A 23,215-nucleotide genomic window follows, 5' to 3' on the forward strand; every position below is an offset into this window, starting at 1 on the left:
TGGCGTGTTCAGATAATGGGTCGTCCTCATCGCTCCAACTGCAAAGGGAGTTGCCGCACTGAAAGCAGGTTGTGCGATCTTGAGCACCTGCGCGGAGAGAAGAACGTGATCACGCAAATAATAAGAACCACGTAAGCACCTTTGTAATCAGGTCATGTGGAATCGCTTCCAGTGTCAAGATTCCTCCTGTCTGTTTGTCGGTTTGAAATGCAGGTTTCTCGTGGTTATGATAAATTGTCGCTATCGTATGACTTTTCTAGAGAGGAAAAAGCTATTCCAGTAATTCGCATGAAACTCTTTGGTACCATGGTCTGTGGTCGAGGAGCAATAAAATGCGACCATGGCTTCGAAATAGGCGGTGTGCAGCGCCCACATAGCCGCTGCTTCTCGTTCCCCTGCCGGCGAAATTGCGCAAATGCTTCGGGAGACATCCAGCACTAGCAGACGACCCTGCGCCCGTTTTCATCGATGTTTCTTGCAACGTTCTCGCAGGATTCCTTCATATTAGATATAACGTGAGTAATCTTTATCACATAACTCACGTGTCGTTGTTGGCATTCAGGCATACCGCCTCAACAGCTTGGCATGCAGCGTGTTGTAGCTCGCCCGATGTAATTTGTCAAAATTCCTGAACCCGTGAGAAATTGTTTCTTTTTCAGCAACAATCCTCGGTTTTCGCGAATGTCGTGCTTGCTGTGTTCATTTTAGTTATTTCCAGGTTCGTGCGCATACTCGTTGGGATGTCCAAGATTATTACAAAAGGTAAAAGGCTGTTTAGTTCCCCTTCCGATTTATATTGATAAAGTATAAAATATATGTTTACAATGAAAATATGATTGGATGGCGCCCGAACTTGATTGGAGCTCTCAGAAAGGAAGACTGCACTTGTGTCTAGAGGGCGTAGCTTAACAATTCATAATAGTGTAGACCACACAAGAATGTGAGCCCCTTGAGTTATATGCTCAAAACGCCTTTTAGATACGCTACTGCAGATTGTTCTAATGTCACGCGTTAATTGAACTAATGCGATTAACTCAGCTAGAAAAAAATAGCAATCCTTCCACAATGTATTCACTTCAGGCGAAAGTAAAGTGCAACGAGCGTGCGACACTTACACAAGCGGTAATTTTCATATGTAAAAATTTCGCAGATGCAATGCAAAAGTGGCAGTGTTCGTGTTGCAGTGGTACAGGGTGGTGAACTAAAAACGATATGACGAAACGAAAAAATGGCTAGAAAGCAAGCGAGCTGGTGAAGATGATGCATGATGTAAAACCCCGAGACTAGGGAACACGAAGGGACAGACACAAACACGAAGTCTCAAACACAGCTAAAAAAATTTACCTCACATACTGGAAATATATACACAACAGAGGAAGAAAAACAACCAGATGAAGACAAAAAGGGGTCAGCTCGGGAGAAAGAGCAGTCTGTTCAAGGTCGGACCGAGGATTACAGATGGGTTGCTGGCACAGTTCGCGCAAGAGGTTATGCATAGGGTCTCTCTCAGAAGCCTTCTGTGAGGGTCCACTTCGGAAGCCTTTACAATTGTTTCATCCCATAGAGGAAAGCAATCTGAGCATCATTCCAAATGCTTGGCAATTTCGGAGCTAGAAGCTTTATTTTTTTACTTTTAATGAATGATTTCTCAAGCGATCATTTAAGCAATGTTTTTTTCTTGCCAATATATAACAGAAACCACAAGCCAGGGGGATCCGATAAACAACGTTTGAACAACAGGGGACATTGCTCAGGTGATTCTTGCGAGTAACTCCAGGTTTGGCGAAAGGCGTGAGGTGGTCAAGACGGAAGTTGTTCTTGAAAACAAGACTGACTTGAAATTTCTTCGCAACGGCCAACAAGTTGTGAGTCACTTTGTGGAAGTAACGTGTGGTTTTACCTTACTTCCACAAAGTGTTTCCTAAGCATCTGAATATGTTGCATGTACTTTCAACTATGCAGGAATTACGAACCGGGAAATTCTCAAATGGTACATGGAGACATCGGTTGACGAAACAAAACAGGTTGATTACCAGTGTAGAAGAATCCAGCTTTCGCCATTCTTTCTGTGTTTCCCTTCGCAGTTGCAGGATAACGGCCGAACGAGAACACTCTGTTTTCCAACGGCGCGTACCTCTCATGTGTGGGCCTGGTGTGCAGCACAGCATACTCCTTCACGCGATTTCCATACGATTCTGGACGTGCGACGTATGAGCTCTTCTTTCCACAGACGTCTTCTGAACGGTAGGCTAGTTCAGGTCTTATCTCAGAGGCAGCATCCACCATGACAGTGCCTGTCCCAAAACGAAAGATAAGTGAGTGCATGATACTCCAGATCTACCGCAAAAAGTTATTTGCATCATCGGCATAACATCGGATCGCTCGCTATATTGATGGGAGGGGAGGGGGGGGGTTACGTTGCGGGCTGAATATCGACAAAGGCATAAACACGCACCGTTGACAATTGCGCTACGAAATTTCTCCCATAATTCATCATTCGAGGCTTTAGTCGCGAGCCAACTACGACCGGAATGGCTCACATGGGCGTTTCGAGTCCGAGACCCATGTTAGGCATATATGTTTCACAGTCGTCAGGCAACGAACATTCCCTTTGTCACGTTACGTTGCAGCAGCATCGCCAAATGTGTTGGCACAGCCGAACACATTGTTAAAGGTTTGCTGAACACAATACATGCCCTTAGGGAACTTTTATACCATAAATTATTCCGGGTTGAAGTACGCAATTTTGCAACCACGCACTGTTCAACCCCCTCCTCATTGCACATCCACGTTCCTCCTCTCCTCTCCTCCTCCTCCTCCTGCTGCTTGCTCCTCTCAAGTCTTGTCTTCTGTTAACGGTACTGACGCGTGTTATCGGTACTTCCCTACGTTGAGTTTGCAAGAGACTTTCACCCCGGAGGACCGGCCAATCCTGCTAGCACAGCGGTTCACGGTGGCGTCATAAGGCCCAAGCGATGACAGGCTCGAGGATTTCCAATGATGCTCCTTTACATAGACGTGGGGAGCCAGGACGAACAAATGTGCAAGCGTACAATTTTTCGAACAGGGTAGGGGTCACGTGAGACACTTAGCGCGTATTCTTCTCTTCCGAAACAGTAAAATTGTGGATAGTTTGACAAGCATGCTTTGTGTGTGCAACATTGGTGGCCTACTGTATGCGGTGAAGGCACCTTGGGAAAATGGTGAATGAGTACTAACACAGCCAACTCCATGTGCAATCGCCCCTATTGAAAATGGACATCAGAAAATTCTGACGTTTCTTGATGATTCTTGATGACATCAAGAAGCAAGAGAATTTTCTCTTGTGACATCAAAGTTTCTTCATGCTCTTAGTGTGTCAGGTGTCTCAGGTGTCTCAGATGTGCCTTGATGCCAGCATCAGGCAAACACCATCTCGCTTGATGTCACATCAGAAATATGTGATGTCCTGACAGCATCAGCAGGTTCTAAGTAGTTCCGTGGCACATTAGGGACCTGCGATGTACACGACCGCACACAGTAAAAAAAAAGAAGAAAATGTAGCATTTAACCTTGCTTCCTTTGATCATAACAAAAAAAAAAAAAAAAAGAACGATAGAGAATCGGTCTGCAACACAGTGAGTGCACTGTTTTTATTCAATCGGCCTCTCTCTCTCAGATTCCACTGCCGCTCTGTTGACAATCATAACTAACTAATAGCATAGCCTTCGGCAATCTCAAGTTGCAATTTTGCTTCAAACACAACATTCAGTGGTTCTTATGAAAACAGCAGCATTTCCAGAAACATCCTGGAACGGTCACAATCTCAATAGGTATTACGATTCTGCCATCGTCATATTTCGTCCAGTGGTGTCTATCGCGCATGCGCGGTTTTGTATTCGCTTTGGCTGCTCTAAGGGACGTTTCTCGTCGCCGCGTGTAGTTCGCGTAATTCGAGCGTTCCAGCAAGTCAAAAGCGTTTTCGAGGCTTTGTATTGTTGTTCTAACTTGGTGCTGGCGTTCTTGCAACCCGTCTGACATTGCAACGGTCCGTAAGTGGAAGCGTTTCTTCTAACCGCGAGCAGACCAGTCATCCTCGTTTGAAATGTCAAAGAGCGAAGACGCTGCCCTGGATGTGAACCCAAATCACTCTTCGCCTTGAGGATTCTTGCCGTTTCAGGTGTGTAATTAATATAACTGTCAAGTAATATGTTCGACTGCGCCATGAATTCTCATTGTCCGTTCTACTCTATTTGCAGACGATCTGCACAAAGACAGGGACATAGAACGCTAGGCGAAATCGACTGTATGCTTTGTGCAGACGATATGTCATGTCTCTACAGTACTCTACATAGGTATCCTGCCATAGTGTTTTCTGGGACGCTATTTCGTGCAGGTTGAGCGTGTATTACTCAGCAGCCTCCAGGAAGAGAAACGCAAGCACCGTGTTCAATATGGTGGGGGCTCTTGCTCTTCATGACAATGCTTCGAAGTTGTTTTTCCAAATAAGGACAAGTTGGACCGGAAATGAGGACCGAGGGGAGTTCTTTCTCGTTGTAGTTCACCGTTCGACCATTACCAGTTTTGTGCCCCCCTTGAGTTCAACGCTCAGGTATGGTAAATGGATATGCGTTGAAGGGTACGTACTCCGGAGTGGTGAATAAAGTGATTTGTTGCTGCTATCTACTGTTTTGTGAGGGATGTTGTCGGTACTCATCAACCGCAGGCACGAGGGGCTTTCTTTGCAGAACATTGAAAAAAGAAAAAGAAAAAGAAAGACTGCAGCATTTTCAAGACTGCCTAGCACCAATGTAGCTCTCATGTCAACATCAGCATCAAGACAGCTCTGATGTTAGCATCAGCCAGGGCAGCTCTAATGTTAACATCAGCATGCACAGTCATGATGTTAACATCATCATCAAAGCAGCTGTGATGTTAACATCAGCTGGTGTTAGCATCAATGCAGTGTCCCAAATCACATCAGACCTGATGACGCTTTTTCAATAGGGGCCCACTGTGCTGCGTCGCCACGTGAACAAGGTCGGTATTGGTTCTGTACGTCGTCTATATTTTGTCACGAAAAAAAGAAAAAAAAGAGTTGGCTTGCTGAACGTAAAGCATCGGTCGTGCCTTCACAAACATATTTTCGGTGCAAAAAAGACAAAAAGACCAAGCGAGAATAAGTCGTTTGATAATTCCTTTAGCAGTAGACTATATGTGTTAATATAAAAAAGGAGTCAGCAAGTACTCTATGCAATGAAAGGAGGAAGTTATTGAAAAGTTCAGCAGCTGTAGGACTCGGACGCACATATTCTATATTGACGTGTCAGGGTTCATTGGCCCAGGGCTCTACCAATTGAGCTAAGCTAACACAACTCCCCAAGCCCTTCCAAGGCTGCGTCATTTGCATGGACAAACGCATCCACTCACTCACTTATTCCACTTTCACTCTTGCATGTTTTCTCGCACACGCACACATTCAAACGATGCGGCGACGCAAGCGGCATCTGTTGAACACGATGGAAATTGACGTATGAAACGTGGTGAAATAAACGTATGAATGGGTGCGCAAGCGAGAAAACATGTAAGAGTCAAAGTGAAATGTGTGAGCGAGTAGATGTGTTTGTCCCTCCAAATGACACAACCTCGGAAGTCGTTGAGAGGGGTGTTAGCTTTGCTTTTGAAGAGCTCTCGACTGCTAATCCAGAACATGTGGGTTCGAGACCTTCAGATGGTTAACCTTTTTGGGTGACTTCACTCTTTGGTTGGTCCTAGGCAGTTCATTGTTGTATGTTGTGTTGTTGTTTCTTCTGTGTTCCATCCTCAGAACACCCATGTTCATCGCAATCTATACACACAGAACTTCCCACAAGGTACGCTCGGAGATCATTGTATCGGCGTCGAAAGTTTATAGCTGTAATTTACGCTTTGCAGCTGACAACAATACGCTCCTGACGACCCGATGGCCTCGGGAGGTAAGCAACCCGTCCTCTCTTTCTCGCACGTCACACTCCTTGGGGATAGCTGTTACAAGGACATACACGAACACATCCAACACGGAGAGCACGGACCTCACATACGCTTCTCAAGCGGCGCATGAATACCAGACATCATGACACATGTAACCGCCGCCCCATCGAACATCACGCACTTCATACTCCACGTAGGGGCCAACGACATCGCACGGTCGACAGCACAGCACGTCCTCCAGGAATTCGAAGCACTAGTTTCCTTCATCACAAACAACAGACCAGGCGCTGAAATAGTACTGACAACGATACTTCCCCGAAGACAGAACAAACACCGAGCATACACCAGAACACATGCTGTGCTTGTTCAACAGGAAGGCACACCTCTCAACGGGACAGAGAGAGGAGACGACAGGACAGGTGCTAGCACCTGTCCTGTCGTCTCCTCTCTCTGTCCCGTTCCCAGTGCTAGTTCGTCATGCAATATATATTCTAGGATCGGGGTTCAGATCCACACGTGACAGACTGGATAGGGAGTCTTATCTCCTATACAAGTTCAACGCTCTTCATCCGTCCGGTATCAACAAAATCACAAGGCACCCTAGGAACACTTCACAAATAAAATATGTTTTTTCCTTCTATCTCCATTATCATCTGTTATGTTCTGCATGGCCACTGACTTCTGCTTTCTTTATTGCATGCCATAACTTTGTATTACAAATATACGTATATATATATATATATATTTGTATATATAGATACTCATAGAACGATGCGACAGCACCAGAGGACACGTGTTTCGCCGTGTTTGCGGCGCGTCAGCCCTGGGTAGCTGCGCATCGTTCGGGATTGGCAAACCAGGGGTCACTCAGCGAGCGACATACACCTGGGAGGGTGACTGAGCACTCCTCAATGCCGCAGTGCAAGCCAGTGTATTATAAAGAGGAGAAAAAGCCATTAAAAAAATACCAGGTGTATGTCGCTCGCTGAGTGACCCCTGGTTTGCCAATCCCGAACGATGCGCAGCTACCCAGGGCTGACGAGCCGCAAACACGGCGAAACACGTGTCCTCTGGTGCTGTCGCATCGTTCTATGAGTATCTGTTCCTCTACGTGCAGCCATAGAAGCCATCTTAATCTGTAAGTTTGAATTTCAAACATGTCTAGCGTCATTTTCTTATTTATTTGTATAAACTTTGCTTGTTCTGGAATTTTCCCCACGCAACCACTAACATCCTTATCTTTCGCTATTATTGCCAATTCTTGCCTGTTGTCCCGTTTCGTCCACGTGTTCGTGAACATTTTTTTGTAACCGGTCTGCAGCCTAGATCACTACGTTCACATAATCCCCTCCACACTCTAACAAAGCGGCCATTCACTCCGGCCGTAGAAGCCCGTATGGACCCTTTCTTCCCTCCGGGTTGTTGTCTCACAATTCTCATGAACCTTTAAACACGTGACACCTACCCCTTTAAATACCATGCCAATGATGAGCAGGGTGCCCAAAAGAAGAACAGACTGTGAAGAACAACTCTGTTCGAAATATCGGCGGCTTCTGTCCTGAGGCAACTCCCTTCCTACAATGAATGCGCAGTTCTTTCATAAGGAAACGGAAGAAGGAAAGCCACCCCACAAAGTATTAGGTTTTTCCTTCACCTAGCCACTTGCTTCGAGAAGAGAAAACGTAACCTTCCCCTCTCCCCCCCCCCCAAAAAAAAAACTGAGGGTCTCGATCAGGGTTGCGGAGTTGCCACTCCGGAATCATTCCAGATAACGGAATTGGAATGGGATGGAGGAAACTGTCCTAGCCACGTTTTTTTTTTTTTCGCAGGCGGAATGGAATTGGAATGTAATGGTCTGGGTGCCACACGGTCAAGGGCGATGGTTTGGTTTGGTTTTATAGAAAAATAAAATGGAGATTTTGGCTTCACTAGAGTGAGGCCCGCAACCCCCCTTACTTGCACCAGTTACCTTAGTGGAAAACTCCTGTAATGATGATGCCAATCAAGAAGAGGAGGAGGGCGAAATAACCTTGTCGTTGTGCTTTTTCGGTGCTGGATAATGTCAGTCTCCTCTATAGCACTGCTGGGCTAGCTAGTACGGTTACCGGTCCTTATTATTTTATTGATGCCACCAATAAAAGAATAGGCTGATACATGGTGAAGAAATGGCTGATACACGGTGATCGTGTATTCATGTAATTTTAACCGGTTCATTTCATGTATTATTTTTTTCAGTTTATGTTCTCATGTAAATGTTTCATTCATGTAAATTCATGCATTTTTATGTAATACATGTAAAATTTACGGCTACATTTTTCGTGAAACACAGTAATTTTAACCGGTGAAAACCAGATTCCGGCTACGTCAAAATTATAGTAAACTTAACGCATTACTTCTCCTAAAGTGGCTGTAACTTTAACGGAAAAAGTCCGGAAACAGAGCTGCCATTAAGAAATACGAACATTCTACGGTAATCGTTTTTACAGTGTGGTTTCATCCTGATATCATCCTGATCTTGCGTTACGATGTAGTTTCTGCATATGTGATTGGTGCGAAAAACTGCCCTTTGTCCCAACAAATGAAATGATCACTAAACTCAAATCTCACTGCATTCGCTCCTCGACGATACCAGAACTGCATTTCAAGAGGAGAAAGGTGCAAAATGCTCACCCAAACAACACCGGAACCACCACTTTGTGTCCCTGACAGCGCACACTTTCACCCATCCGAGACAGTGAACTCACCCGCTCCCTGCAGTCGCCAGGGTGTCGCACCGAAGAGAAAGAAAAAAGCACGTCGCTCGCGTGTTCCGTAAACTTTTGTCCCAATCTGTGCAACCTACTTGAGAGTACAATTCGACATGTGTTCATTTCATTCATACTTGATTATTTATGCAACCGTCGACGCATGACGAAACTGACACGGCGCGTATCGCTTAGAGGCATAGTAATGTGCAATATGTTTGAGAATCATAAGGCATTGAGAGGTACAGACTGATAATAGTGAGCAGTATACCATGTGCTCTCGCAATGTCCCATGTTCAGTTTGTTAAGAAGATTTATTTTCAAGTGCAGCTGTTTCAGATATTCAGAAACTGGAATACACACAATTACTTCTCAAAGGAAGAGGTTGCTTGCTCGTTATCTCCCGTTCCCCATGCAGAAAATTAAATATTTCTCACACCCCGAAGCTTCTGTTCGGCTGTCAACAGAAATGGTGCCCTCTCACCCCGGTATTTGCTTGGAAAACTGTCCCACGGATGGTGACATGCGATTTAAGCAAATTCACTTACTAGTTGGCTCAGGCAGCGAGGCGTCATGAGATGACTTGACATCTGTGTCGTTATCCTCAGGTGTATCTAATGCCCGTGTTACGTGAGCTACTGTTGGCTGCAATTCCGGATGAGCATCGGTCGTAATGTGCTCCTCATTTCCGCGTAGTTCTTCTGTGCTTGTGGCACTCTCGTTCTCCGATAATGTCTGTGATGCTGATAACATTGAAAACAATGAAATCAGTATATGCTGCCGATGAAGTTAAGGACAGCAAAGGTATACAGTGTAACATCGCCCTTTAGACTGACCTTGTTCTCTCTTCCTGCCTGCTCCAATACGCTAAAACAGTTTGTACTCGCGCAAGGGAGAGTGAAGAGCTTGGAGAAACCACTTAACCAAGTGTCTGTGCACTCACAAAGCAGAAATAAGGGGGCATTTGAAGATCGCCGTGGATGTGCCTACGAAAGTGTGTGAGTCTCACCCTGAGAAGATACGGTCTTGTTTGTGAAAGTGAAGAAGGACTTGGCTTCACGGCCAGTAGGGAAGAGAGGAAGCCCGAGGAGCTGCGCCGTCAGCTAGACAATTTTCATTCCCATAACCGTAGGCCTTTTGCGCAAGTTCGGAAGTATTCGTGCAAGTTCGTCGGCACAGACATGTCCCGTGATAGCGGTTACAGGGTGACAGAGTTTCTAACATGCGTTATGTTGTTCCGTCAAGTTATATTTTTAAGACTTACTATAGGCGTAGGCATCAGTAGGAGCACTAAGTCATCCACTGAGGCCACAAACAAAAATGAATTCACCGTCGTAACAAAACGCATTAGCATAAGTATTAGCTATTAAGATTTTGTGAAGTAAGGTTTCTTACATTTTCTCAAGATTCCAGTTGTGATGATGGTGATGATTATGATGAGAACAGGGGCCACAATTTCTAAGAGTAGAGACTGCAATGCAAAGACAGAACAGAGGACAAAATAAAACGTTTCACCTGCATCTTAGACTATCTAAAATGCCATACAATACTCTGTTTTGAGGGTTAAATTTATAAATCAGGGCGTAGGGTTTGAGCGTACAGCTGACATCTCTTTCAGTACGAGACGACACTAAAACAGCGGACACGATGAGGAACTCAAATTAACAGAATGGAATATTTATGATGAAAGGTGGAAGTCACTAAAAAGGTTAGCCAGCTGTAGGACTCGAACCCACATCTTTTGGATTACCGGTCCAGGGCTCTTCCAATTGAGCCAAGCTAACACACCTCCCGAGCGACCTCAAAGGGCGCGCCCATCTGAAGGAACAAATCAACCTCTCTCTCTCTCTCTCATCCCTGTTCCACTCGTACATTTTTCTCCTCCATACACACATTCATACGACGGGAATGACACCAGCGGCAACTGTTGAAGATGACAGAACCGATGCTCTGAGGCTGGAACACATGCAAGGGGTGTTCAAGTCAAACCGGGACTTTTCATTTTTCGTAAAAGTTAAATGAACGTACATGTGAGAAATTAGTTTTATTTTTCAACGTAATCTTCAGCTGCACTAATGCACTTGTCCCAGCGTTTCACGAGGGCTTGGATGCCCCCAGCGTGGAAATCTTTACCAGCGCGTAGCAGCCATGATCTAACCGCAGTCTTGACTTCGTTCACGCAGCTGAAGTGGGGGCCCCCAAGGAAAGCCTTCAATGGCCTGAAAAAGTCGAAATCGCTCGGGGCGAGGTCTGCAATTTGGAGGCTTTCGGTATGTCGAACGTAAAAAGGACATCCTCACCACTGGATCCCGCAAGCAAGTGCCAAAGAGCGGAGAGCTTGGGTGAAGGTACAGACAAGCGGTTGGGGCACTGTTACCTCTCGGGCGGAACCACGACCATCTCTATAATACGCGACCATAACACTCGCCCGTTCGCCTATAGGACTTGCGCGCCTCGAGGAGCGGAAGTGCCGTGTTTACGCGCGGAGCGTCCGCCAGGGGCGCCACTTGCGGGACCCAGAAGAGCGCCTGTAGTAGCTCAGCTGTGTGCAATATGAGTGGTCCCTGTGGTTAATTCTTCGTGCGTACATGTTTGTGTATCGTCGCAGGTTGTCTGTTGATGTAGAGCTAAGAGTTCTGAAACTAAATACTCAGAAATAGGCTGTGCTCTGAAGCGTAGGCGGCATGTAAAACTGTGAAACTCGCACATAACATCGTACATCGTACACATAAACTTGGCAGCAGCACCTTGTGTATTGGGCCAGTTATCATGCGTTTATGATTGTCAGACGCAAGCGCGTCCAGACTTTACGTTTCACGTGATCGGCGTTCCGTGTTAGCATCCAGGGCAGTTACAGAGAATGGGTGAATGCGACCGTAAGAAGAAATTGTTCCTGGCAAAGAGATGACTGACACCTGTTACGACGTCCAACATAATTTGTTGTATAAGCAAGCACTTCAGTTTTAAATCAGCAGTTGTTTGTTTTGTTTTCCTACTTATTGGTCCCTTTTTATTTTACTTTTACACTTTTTTTCTTCTTTTGCGTTTGCCATTCCAATGCTCTGCTAACCTTTATTATGCTGTTCGGAAAGAAGCCACTCTGAGAATTTTTCTTGATGGTGCCTTTTTTGTGTTCGTTTTGCACTCCTGGGAGATGCAAGGCTGTGTAAACTTCGTGATCACTAAACGTACGTACCGTAGCCACGGTGTCACGTCTGAGAATTTTGCGCTTTGCGCCGATGCTAAAGTCTTCGGCCTTAATATGCAGAGAACACGCAGAGTTCGAGCTAGCACGCAGGCGAAAAACGTTTTTAGATGGAGAGTTTTTCGCTGTTGTTGCAGACAATGGTCGCGGCTGATTACTTTGTTGTACGAAGCATCTTCATCAAATTTAATGCAAGCCTTTGCTCATCGGCACCAGCGAAGATGCTGTTCTCCTTTGCGAATCTGATTGTACGGCCGAACACAAGAATCCTGAGTGATGCAGTCAAAAACTTCTAATATTAAAATTACCGTGATAATCCAACAAATAAATGCTATTTTTCCTTGCTGACTTGTTGTTATGTTCATCGTTATTTCTGTAATTCCAGATGACATCTTCATCACAGTATTTATGGTACTAGTTAGAGCATTTAAATACTGTATATTTTATATTTAAATACTGCTATCGAAAAGTATTTATGAAGAGTGTTTCAACACCCCTTTCAACAAAGTATTTTGTATTTATATTTAAGTACTCAAAAAATGCATTTATGTCCACCTCTGGTCGGAGGCCACGGTTCATTATTCGTTTTTTTTTTTTTTTGGAGAGAGATGCGTAAAAGGTACTCAGCTATATTAGATAAAACTATTTATGGTGCACACTGCCATCTAAAAAGTGCACCCTATACGAAATGAAACAATCGCAATTCGCAATGAAGTCACTGGTGTCAAGACGCCGCAATATATTTCGAGCCACTTCTCCCGTAAGACAGCATTTGAGCGCGGAACCCGTGGAATGAAATACTTGTGTTCGACACTGCTTTCTTCAGCTTGCAAAGCGGGACGGTGCAGTACACCATCACGTCTGCACCATGCACAAACCATGCACTGGAGACAAACGCTGTCCACCTCCGTGAAAAATAGCAAGAACCAAACGCGAATGGCGGCAGCAACGGTATCCGCATAGCATGCGTCGTCTGCCGAGGGTCCCCTATTCAGCGCCACAAACGCGCGGCGGCCGCTTGGCGACACTACATCAGTGGCGCTGGGGCTAGGTGCGAGTGTAATGGTCGTGTATTATAGAGATGGTCGTGGGCAGAACAAGGCCGGAACTAGCGTTCGCAACTGCCTACATGAGCCAATTTAGCGACAATCCAAGCGAGGAGCACTGGACTGGAATAGAACACATCTTTCGCTACATGAAGCAAACAATCAATCACGGGCTGCTTTACCGCCGATGCGGAAACAGCGTACAGGCTTTTTGCGACGTGGATTGGGCTGGAGACAAGACGGGCCGAAAGCCTTTCAGCGGATACGAAATCACGTTGGCAGGTTCTGCTATCTCATCGAGCAGCAAAAAGCAGCGAACTGCCGCCCTGTCAACGATTGAAGCGGAACACATGGTAATGTGCCATGCAGCAAGGGAGGCGCTATAGCTTCAGCATTTCGCAGAAGAAATGGGGTCCCAAGAAGTCACACGGAAACCGCAAGTGTTGTTCGCCGACAACCAGGCAGCAATCTCTCTTAACAAAAACCAGATCACATCAGGACGGAGCAAGCATACAGTATTGAGATCAAGGACCAGTAATTACTAATATACAGACTAAATAATTACATGATGGCATATCTTATATCAATTTTATATCAAGGGTTTTTGTGAATCAAAGTTGAACAAGATATCATTTTAGCGTCACTGACGGTCGGCTTGACGAGGATGTTGGCAATATAGCAGGGCCTGCTTTAATGGCGGACTGGATTTTGTAGACAAATAATATTCCCGTTGTTCTCGTAACCGATCAGAAGCAAAGTTCGATTGAAGAAAAAAAATTAAACTTTGGAAATTGAATGGCTCGGTTAGCTGAAATGGCGCGAAACTGGGAGATTTCTTTTTCTTTTTTACTGTTTCTGGTGGTTAGTTCTAAAAGACGTTTTCGTCTGGCTTGGCAGGCGTCACGCCGAATTAAGTAGACAACGTTAGAGGAGCTGTAGTATAGATGTGCTTTTATTTTTGACAGAAAAGTTGGAGTGTGTGTTCTTAACTGATTGAGCCGTTTGCATTAGTTTGCGAATCTGACATCTACGGCCGTTGCATGAATGGCAGCCAGTTGGTGAATTCTCGTGTTCCGTTACTTGAGAGCGAACTAAGCTATTTTGTGAGCTGCGTTTAGTTGGTTAAGATTCCTTCCCATGACATCATCGCTTGAGCAGATTCTCTTGTATCGTAGAGCCTGGCACTAGGGGATAGTCAATTTTGTTTGTCGTGGTTGGCAACCCTTGAATGACAAATACTGCTGGGAATCCGTAGGCTCACGATAAAAATCACTAGCAATACACCATCAGTTATCTTATCTTGCATATCCAGGAAGTTAGTTGTGGTTGCTGGACAGGAATGGGTGAACTTTATAGAGGGATGGGACAGCTTGAAATTGCGTGTCAATTCTCAAAGGCCGTCCTCAGAGTGTGGTCAGATGATAAATGTCACCAAGATAGCGCTTGTAAAGAGATTGCTTTAGTTCGCGTTCATTCGAGAACTTCTCTTCTAAAGCTCCCATGGACATTTACATAATTAGGTGCCATTAGGACGTTCATAGCTGCCGTTGATTTGTAACTATTATTTGCTGTTGCGTACGAAGTCCTTGTCTTTCAGAGTCAATTTTAGTAGCGTGGACAGGACACATCGATCACATGGGGTTTCGGAGTATTTCGAAAAGGCAGCCTCTGCGGCCGAAATGCCGTCTTCGTGCGGGATATTAGTATAGGGGGATACTCTATACTAATACCCCACACCGGGCCATTCAGATAACGAAGTTTCAATTTTTCTTCTTCAATCAAACTTTCTTTCCGATTGGTCAAGAGAACAACGGGAATATTGCCTTATCTACAAATTCCAGTACACCATTAACAGAAATATATATAGTTGGTATATTTCCAACAATAAAACTTTAACTGCTTAGAGAAGGTACTGCTTCCTTTCTTTTCTTTTTTTTTCAGCTGGACTCATGACACCCTTCCGACCCCAAGAACGATCACATCACGCCTGGACTTTACAAAACAACATTCCCGAGTTTGAGCTACTGACGACGGCCAGGCGGCTGTGACGTCATGCTACACACGTACAAAAGCTTCAAGACACAATGCTAATTTATTAAATCTTATGAAGGCGGTGCTTCCCCCGCAACGTTGGCCATGCCCCCTAGGCACCTTCCTAATAGTTTAAACTGTAATAAATCTAAGTCACCCCCTTTTTTACTTCCGCTACTTTCGTTTGTTTGCCTTTCATTCCTTCATAACTGTATTTACTTCGCGGCCATCTGAGCTTTTATTCTTCTTCATATACTATATATACATATACATATAGTTGTGGAAGGAAAACGACGCGGACAACATGATTTAGGGAAGTTAGAAACGTTATAGTCTATTTAATTGGCAGAAATTAAAAGTTAAATAAAATAAAGGTCGATATTTCGGCAGTGGCACTGTCTTGGTCAGAATATATATACATGGTGTCCACGCTAAGTGTGAACAGATTTTTTAAAAATATATCAATCACTTTTTCCGAGATGAAATCAATTGCAATATAGCATTTGCTGAAGGGCACTCCCTAGGGGGGCATTAACAGACTCCTAAGGCAATGTCTTAATTAACTTTCAATAATTAACTTTTTAATTATAAAAGCTACGAAGTTGCTCCAATGAGAACATCTGATCTCTTCGGTCACCAGATGCCAAAACCGTTTTCAGAACAAAAATCCGTTCGGTAGATCGTCCGCAAAAAATTCGTGAAGGAACGCCATTTTTTTTCTTTATTTGGTTTATTGCACATCTTCAAAGAAGCGGCTTTCCTTTACCCCCAGTGTGAGAGAGTGAAAGAGCACACTGCCGCCTCATGCGTGGAAGATTAGCTTTAACTTGCGGAAACAAAACAAAAACACAAATCTATCGGGTGACTCTATCGCGACTGCCCTTATCTTGGGCTGCATTTTCTGTTTCCTTTTAATCTTTTTCCAGGACGCAAGAGGCGATAGTGTGCTCTTTCATCTTCTCGTATTGGGGGCGAAGGAAAGACGCGTCTCTAGAGATGCGCAATGAATCAAATAAATAAAAAAAATGGCGTTCCTTCACGAATTTTTTGCGGACGATCTATCGAACGGATTTTTGTTCTGAGAACGGCTTTGGTATCTGGTGATCGAAGATGTTCTCATTGGAGCAACTTCGTAGCTTTTATAATTAAAAACACAATTATTGAAAGTTAATTAAGACATTGCCTTAGGAGTCTGTTAATGCCCCCCTAGGGAGTGCCCTTCAGCATATGCTATATTGCAATTGATTTCATCTCGGAAAAAGTGATTGATATATTTTTAAAAAATCTGTTCACACTTAGCGTGGACACCCTGTATATATATTATCACCGATGAAAACAGACGAGCGAGACGGCGAATAATCGGCGAACGCTTTACTCTAGCTCCTTAGCTAGCTAGCACAAGACCGGTAGCTCTTAGACAGAACTACGGTAAAACAATGCTCCGACTGGGAGCTCACAAGCTTTTATACACAGCGGTGAACATTGTAGAGAACATGCGTCGGTGGAGTGAAGGAAATACAGAAGCCTCTCCAAGGTCGTCGGTCCTTCCTTGAGATTGATGCGAGCGAAGGAGCAGATGCTTCCAGAAGGATCGCTTGCCATGTAGCGCGACGTGTCGCGGGCCCCAGCCCATCGTTCGACGACTCATTGCCTCTTGTTGTTGTTGCGTGTGGTCGCCCCAAAGACGATATGTGGCATTGCCCCCTCCGTAGACGTGGCATCTTCCCGATGCCGGAACTTGTGTCGAGGGCGTTAGAGCAGTTTCGGCGGGCGTTCCGGGCTCTCGAAGTACTCGAGATAAAGAAGTAGCCAGTTTTCTTCTGGTTCCGCGCATCGTCCAAACTACCTGGAGTAGTACGGCTTGAGGCGAACGACGTGAACTATATCAGGGGTCGGGGTTCGCCGAGAAGCTGTGCTGTCTTGAGGTACTACTTCGTATCCACTTCTCCTATGCGTCGGAGTACTTTGCATAGGCCGAAATAGCGTTTGAGAAGGTTCTCGCTTAACCCTCGTCGTCGCATCGGAGTCCGCACCCATTCCTGGTCTCTTGGGCTAAACTGTGAGTTTCGTCGACGTAGATTGTACCGTCATTTAATACTTTACTGGCTTCGCACTGGGTTTTCAGAGGTGAGTCACTCACCCTGACGGGAGGACATCACGTTCCACGTGACCTTCCGACGCCACTCGCTCAAACGTCGCCCACCTACGCATTGCTGATGAAGGCCCAATAAGGCCGAAACAGCTGTCCAATGCTGGTGTGGCGACGTTTGGGACTTATAAACACACGTTCAACGTGCAGCCAAAGAGCGTATCCTATTTTTCTTCATTTAATACTTTACTGGCTTCGCACTGGGTTTTCAGAGGTGAGTCACTCACCCTGACGGGAGGACATCACGTTCCACGTGACCTTCCGACGCCACTCGCTCAAACGTCGCCCACCTACGCATTGCTGATGAAGGCCCAATAAGGCCGAAACAGCTGTCCAATGCTGGTGTGGCGACGTTTGGGACTTATAAACACACACACACACACATATATATATATATCTATATATATATATATCTATCTATATATATATATATCAATATAAAGTCAACCCTCGATTTATGAACCTTCGACTTATGAATTCCCTCGTTTTATGAACCTCGATATTCGAATAATGAATGGAATTTCTGGGAACCAACTAGGAGTTGCCCAGCGTTTTTGCCCTCAATTTATGAACGGATCGTCGCGAGGTCAACAGAAACCTTGAAAGAGATAATTTCGTGGTCTTATGAATGACGCCTGAACGGACAAAACGTTTTCCAGGTATTGCACCCTCGGTTCTTAACCCCTCGAAATCCGAACAACAAATGGGTTTTCCGGAGACGCACAAGGTGCGACCAAGTGTTCGTGACCTCAGCCGATGAATCAGGTGGTCCCTGTCACGCGGAGATTAATAAACCAAGGTTAAAAATCCCGGAGGAAATCCGATGCCAGTCCAGTGCGAATGTGTGACATCTGTTATTTCCAAGATTGACACAGCGGAAGGCATGGTCCAAGGCAAAATTAAACAATTTAGTATTGCATAATAAACAGAATGTGGATGCGCTAACGTCTGTTCTTTGTGATATTGATACAACAGAAGGCATGGTCAAAAGCAAAATTACACAATATATGGCATTATAAACACAATCCCAACTCGGAAATACTGTTGCATTTCCTCGACAGTACTCAGTTAACTGAATTTTCGATTGATGAATCCCTCGATTTATGAACGATTTTTCGGGGAACCGAGGGTGTTCATAAATCGAGGGTTGACTGTACATATAAGGAGGGAAAAAGCCATTAAAGAAACAAATAACTAGACGTATTTGAAATTCAAAATCACAGATTAAGATGGCTGCTGTGGCTGCACGCAGGGACACAGACACTGATGGAACGATGCGAAAGCACCAGAGGACACGTGTTTCGCCGTGTTTGCGGCTCGTGAGCTCTGGGTAGCTGCGCATCGTTCAGAATTGGCAACCCAGGGTCGCTCAGCGAACGATGTACACCTGGGAGGGTGACTGAGCACTCCTCAATGCCACAGTGCAAGCCAGTGAATTATAATGCAGAAAAAAAGCCATTAACGAAACATTATAATTCGTTAAGCATTAAGCATTATAATTCACTGGCTTGCACTGTGGCATTGAGGAGTGCTGAGTCACCCTCCCAGGTGTAGATCGCTCGCTGAGTGACCCCTGGTTTGCCAATTCCGAACGATGCGCAGCTACCCAGAGCTTACGAGCCCCAAACACGGCGAAACACGTGTCATCTGGTGCTGTCGCATCGTTCCATAAGTATCTGTTTCACTGCGTGCAGCCATAGAAGCCATCTTAATCTGTGATTTTGAATTTCAAACACGTCTAGTATCATTTACTTGTTTCTTTAACGGCTTGTTCCCCTTCATTATAATTCACTGGCTTGCACTGTGGCATTGAGGAGTGCTCAGTCACCCTCCCAGGAGTATATCGCTTGCTGAGCGACCCCTGGTTTGCCAATTCCGAACGGTGCGCAGCTAACCAGAGCTGACGACCCGCAAACATGCCGGGAGCTTGCGCTGTCGCATTGTTCCATGAGTATCTGTTTCTCTGCGTGAAGCCATAGAAGCCATCTTAATCTGTAATTTTAAATACGTCTAGTGTCATTTACTTGTTTCTTTAAATGGCCTTTTCCCCTTCATTATAATTCACTGGCTTGCACTGTGGCATTGAGGAGTGCTCAGTCACCCTCCCAGGTGTATATCGCTCGCTGAGCGGCCCCTGGTTTTCCAATTCCGAACGATCCGCAGCTACCCAGAGCTGACTACCCGCGAATACGGCGGAACACGTGTCCTCTGGTGCTGTCGCATCATACCATGAGTATCTGTTTCTCTGCGTGCAGCCGTAGAAGCCATCTTAATCTGTAATTTTTAATTTCAAATACGTGTCATTCACTTGTTTCTTTAATGGCTTCCCCCCTTCATTATAATTCACTCGCTTCCACTGTGGCATTGAGGAGCATTGAGGGGCATTGCGATTAGCCAGCATTTAGCTGTCCAACTGCCCTTCCGAATGCCCTGATTGTTATGTTATTCTTACTGGCTTTGTTCTGAATGTTTATGAAAGCGGTTGCCTGGCATGCGGAGTGACGTATCCGTCGCGTGGTTACGGCTGTATGTGTTTGTGTTTACTTCTACTACTATCGGGTATGCTCGGCCCAGGTGTACGCTGGGTAATAAAACCCTGTTAACACGTGTTCTCTGGTGCTGTCGCATCGTTCCATGAGTATCTGACCTAACGACCTCCACAGGTGGCGCCGTCACCGTGGAATATTGATGCCTCGTCGAGGCACACTATCAGGGCGGACACGCGATCGTGTCACTTTCCTACGCCGGGCTGAAGAACTCCAAGTACAACGAAACAGCTCTCCTCGGCTGTGGGTGGACGATCAAATTACAAACGTATGCTCAACGTGAGGGTAGAGAGCTTCGGCGGTAGAGAGTGCTGGCTTGCACAGGGCTGCCTCTACAGGTGGCGCCGTCACCGTGGAACATTGATGCCTCGCCGAGGCACACTATCAGGGCCGACAGAAGATCGCGTGACTTCCGTACGCCCTGCTGAAGCGCTCCAAGTAGAACGAAACAGCTGTCCTCGGCTGGGTTGGCACGATCAAATTACAAACATATGCTCAACGTGAGGGTAGAGAGCTTCGGCTATTTGCCATTTGCATATGTAGTTGCTGGCTCGCACAGGGCGGCCACCGCAGGTGGCGCCGTCACCGTTGAACGTTGATGCCTCGCCGAGGCACACTATCAGGGCCGACGCAAGATCGTGTCACTTCCCTACGCCGGGCTGAAGAGGTCAAGTGAAGAGCTACAGATGTAAAGTGTAATATGATTGTATGAGTAGGTGTAAAGTGTACATATGTTGCAATGTATAAGTAGGTGCAAAGTGTAGATATGCTGGAAGATATATATGTTCGATTATGTAACTTCGTTGAAAGTGTAAATGACGTATAATTATGCTGAATAGTTGAATGACGTTCTGTGAACATAAGTGTGCAATTTTAACGCTGAAGTGTGGGATAATATAATGAAAGGCGCGTTTGGGATGATGAGAGGTAGGGTGATTTCACTGCATTTTCAATAAAGTCGAAACAGATGTCCTCGGCTGACAGTGCACGATCAAATTACAAACATATGCTCAACGTGAAGGTAGAGAGCTTCGGCTATTTTCCATTTGTATATGCAGTTGGTGGCTTGCACAGGGCGGGCTCCACAGGTGGCGATGTCACCGTGGAGCATTTATGACTGGCCGAGGCACACTATCAGCGCCGATCCAAGATCGTGTCACTTCCCTACGCCTTAATGTTCTTCGAGGATGCAAGAGACAACAGTGTGCTCTTTCGGCCCCCTGACTATGAGGGTGAAGGAATGACGTGTCTGCTAAGATGCGCAATGAACAGTATAAAGAAAAAAATGATGTTATTTTACAATTTTTTGCGGACGATCTGTCAAACGGATTTCCGAAAGCGGCTACGATATCAGGTGGCCGAAAGGAACACATGTTCTCATTTCAGCTTTGCAGCTTTTACTGCATTTACTGCATTTTGCATTTCCTGCGAAACGGATAGAACACACAATTCACTCATGCAACTACGTCATCCATGGCACCAATTGTATGATGTCATACACTGCAGCCACATGATTCTCACGTAAAATTCCGTGGATCAAGCAATTCTTTGTATCTCAGGATACGGATGCGCTAAGGATACAGACTTTCCTTTAGTGGTTATTAATTTATAATAAGTCAGCTTGAGTCGTGCATATTTTTTCCCGAGTGTTGAAGAAATATGCATAGAATGTAAATAATCGCGGATATAGAATTCAATGTGCATTGTTCTCACCCTCTTCAGGTAATGCCTTACTGACACTCTTGCTGTAGCCCAAGTTGTTATAGTTAATTGATCATATTGCATTATATATGGCTGATAAGAAACGAGAACAAGCGTCTTTGGACCGCATGTAACAGCATACGCGAGGAGTCTGGCTAACCTGTGATGCACAAGTTTGTGCACTCACAACGTGCCTCACTAACTGTGAGACACGTTTTATGTGACATATAATGTATTATCCCTTGCTAAAACTAGCTTCCGAACTCACTTTATTGTTTCAGATGCCTCCAAGAAATATATCTTAGCGATATCATCTAGAATCATCTGGGAAGTTGTTGAAGAAGCTGTAGCAGCTGACTGGGCAGTAGCGTATTTCATCATGTGTGCGGCCCTCTGCTAGTTAACAGAAAGAGATCGTACAAGCAACGGGTGACTGTGCATTCTATCCATCTCTCAGCATGTGCGCCCACTCCTGTTTGCGTTAGGGTGTCGCCCCGACAAAAGTGCGACACCCCCGTGTTCGGCATGTGTATGTCCCACAGGAACTGGAGTGGAAACTGTGAAAAGTGCGAAAAAACAACAACAGAAAACATAAAAAAACAAGCAAATGTCTGACACTGTGTTCCAGATATTTGATAATTTCTTCGTTTGTTTTTTTCTCACGGATGATCACCGATTAAAAATGCGGTCCCAACGGGGACGCATTTGATTTACCCGAAAAACGTCACTGGTGGAAAACCGAGATATTAACTCAGCGCGCGCCCCAGAGAAATACACTGGCCTTGAACAGACACAGAAGCAGTTCACTTGTTGTTCCAAGTCAAGGTCTGGGTGCGCCCGCATTTGCTCGAGAACAGCGATACGTGTTACTAGACAGGATGCGATGCGTACTTCCGTGGTAAACTGCCAGAGGCTGTTCGATCGTACTAGCAAGGTATGCTTTGCGCAATCTACGGGCAGGCACATCGGCGACTACTCGTGACAGCGGCCGATCAGCCGCGCCAGTCTTTCTAGCTCACCATAGTACTAGTACGAAGTGTAGGAATTGCAAAGCGTGAACGGGCAATCAAGTGAACTGTGACCGATTTTCGTTTGTGTTTTCACTAGTGGGGGATATTTCCAAACGGTAAAAACACGAGACAGGGAAGGTAGGATAAATACGAGACGTTCTCTAAAACAAGTTCATTGAGTTTACACGTCTAACTCGTTCAAACTGAACGAAGCATGGGCGAACGGCACCACTACATAGAAGTAGTCTTGTACGAGGACTTGAAGCTTGCATGATATCGTATTATTTTAACAAGGGCAAGCAGTAGCGTACGGTATCATGAAAATCTTGACACGAAAGTTCATATACATCCTCAGGAAAGTCTGCGTGTATTTTTATTGATTTTTGCTACCTGTTTTGCCTATTTGCCTCTTGGAATATAAACGGCTGCCTATTTCCGCCCATTTTAGTGCCTATATATCCGGGTCGTAATGATGAGCCAAATTATGGGTCGTCCGGGGACACCGGTGTTCTATTGAAAATAAATTGATAGGATAAATCGAACGGAAAAAACGAAACCGATCGTCTCAAGGTGCCCTAAAAACAAGGAGGTGTTTCTGTAGCGTTCTGTCCAGCGCCGCGTACAGTGAACCACATGTAACTTAGAGGGAAGTACTGGCGGCCCCAGGTACCCGGTGGTGAATGAAAAAATAATTAACTTACAAAGATCTCCAGCATTCTAACAAACACTCGTGTTGGCGTCCAACTGCATCAACGTTCTTCAAGTGCCTCTACCTCGTATGCCGTTCCTGACGATATCGGCCGTTATCTCTATATAGCGATTGCGTCGTCTATT

The 23,215-nt window shown here is 45.3% G+C and overlaps 1 protein-coding gene across 1 annotated transcript in view; it reads right to left on the reverse strand.

The window, feature by feature from the left end:
* The window catches only part of LOC135371545 (baculoviral IAP repeat-containing protein 2-like), a 23,334-nt gene extending 169 nt beyond the window's left edge, over window positions 1-23,165 (reverse strand). Inside the window, exons 1-5 of the mRNA XM_064605536.1 lie at window positions 23,083-23,165; window positions 10,089-10,164; window positions 9,242-9,436; window positions 2,034-2,294; window positions 5-87 (exon numbers count right to left, since the gene is read on the reverse strand). Of these exons, the coding sequence (XP_064461606.1) occupies window positions 5-87; window positions 2,034-2,294; window positions 9,242-9,436; window positions 10,089-10,164; window positions 23,083-23,097 (630 nt within the window). The 5' untranslated portion in view covers window positions 23,098-23,165. The remainder of the gene's footprint in view (window positions 1-4; window positions 88-2,033; window positions 2,295-9,241; window positions 9,437-10,088; window positions 10,165-23,082) is intronic.
* Between the last annotated feature and the right edge of the window lie 50 nt (window positions 23,166-23,215).

The sequence above is a fragment of the Ornithodoros turicata genome, unplaced genomic scaffold (assembly GCF_037126465.1).
Source record: "Ornithodoros turicata isolate Travis unplaced genomic scaffold, ASM3712646v1 Chromosome110, whole genome shotgun sequence".
In the NCBI taxonomy this organism is placed as follows: domain Eukaryota; kingdom Metazoa; phylum Arthropoda; class Arachnida; order Ixodida; family Argasidae; genus Ornithodoros; species Ornithodoros turicata.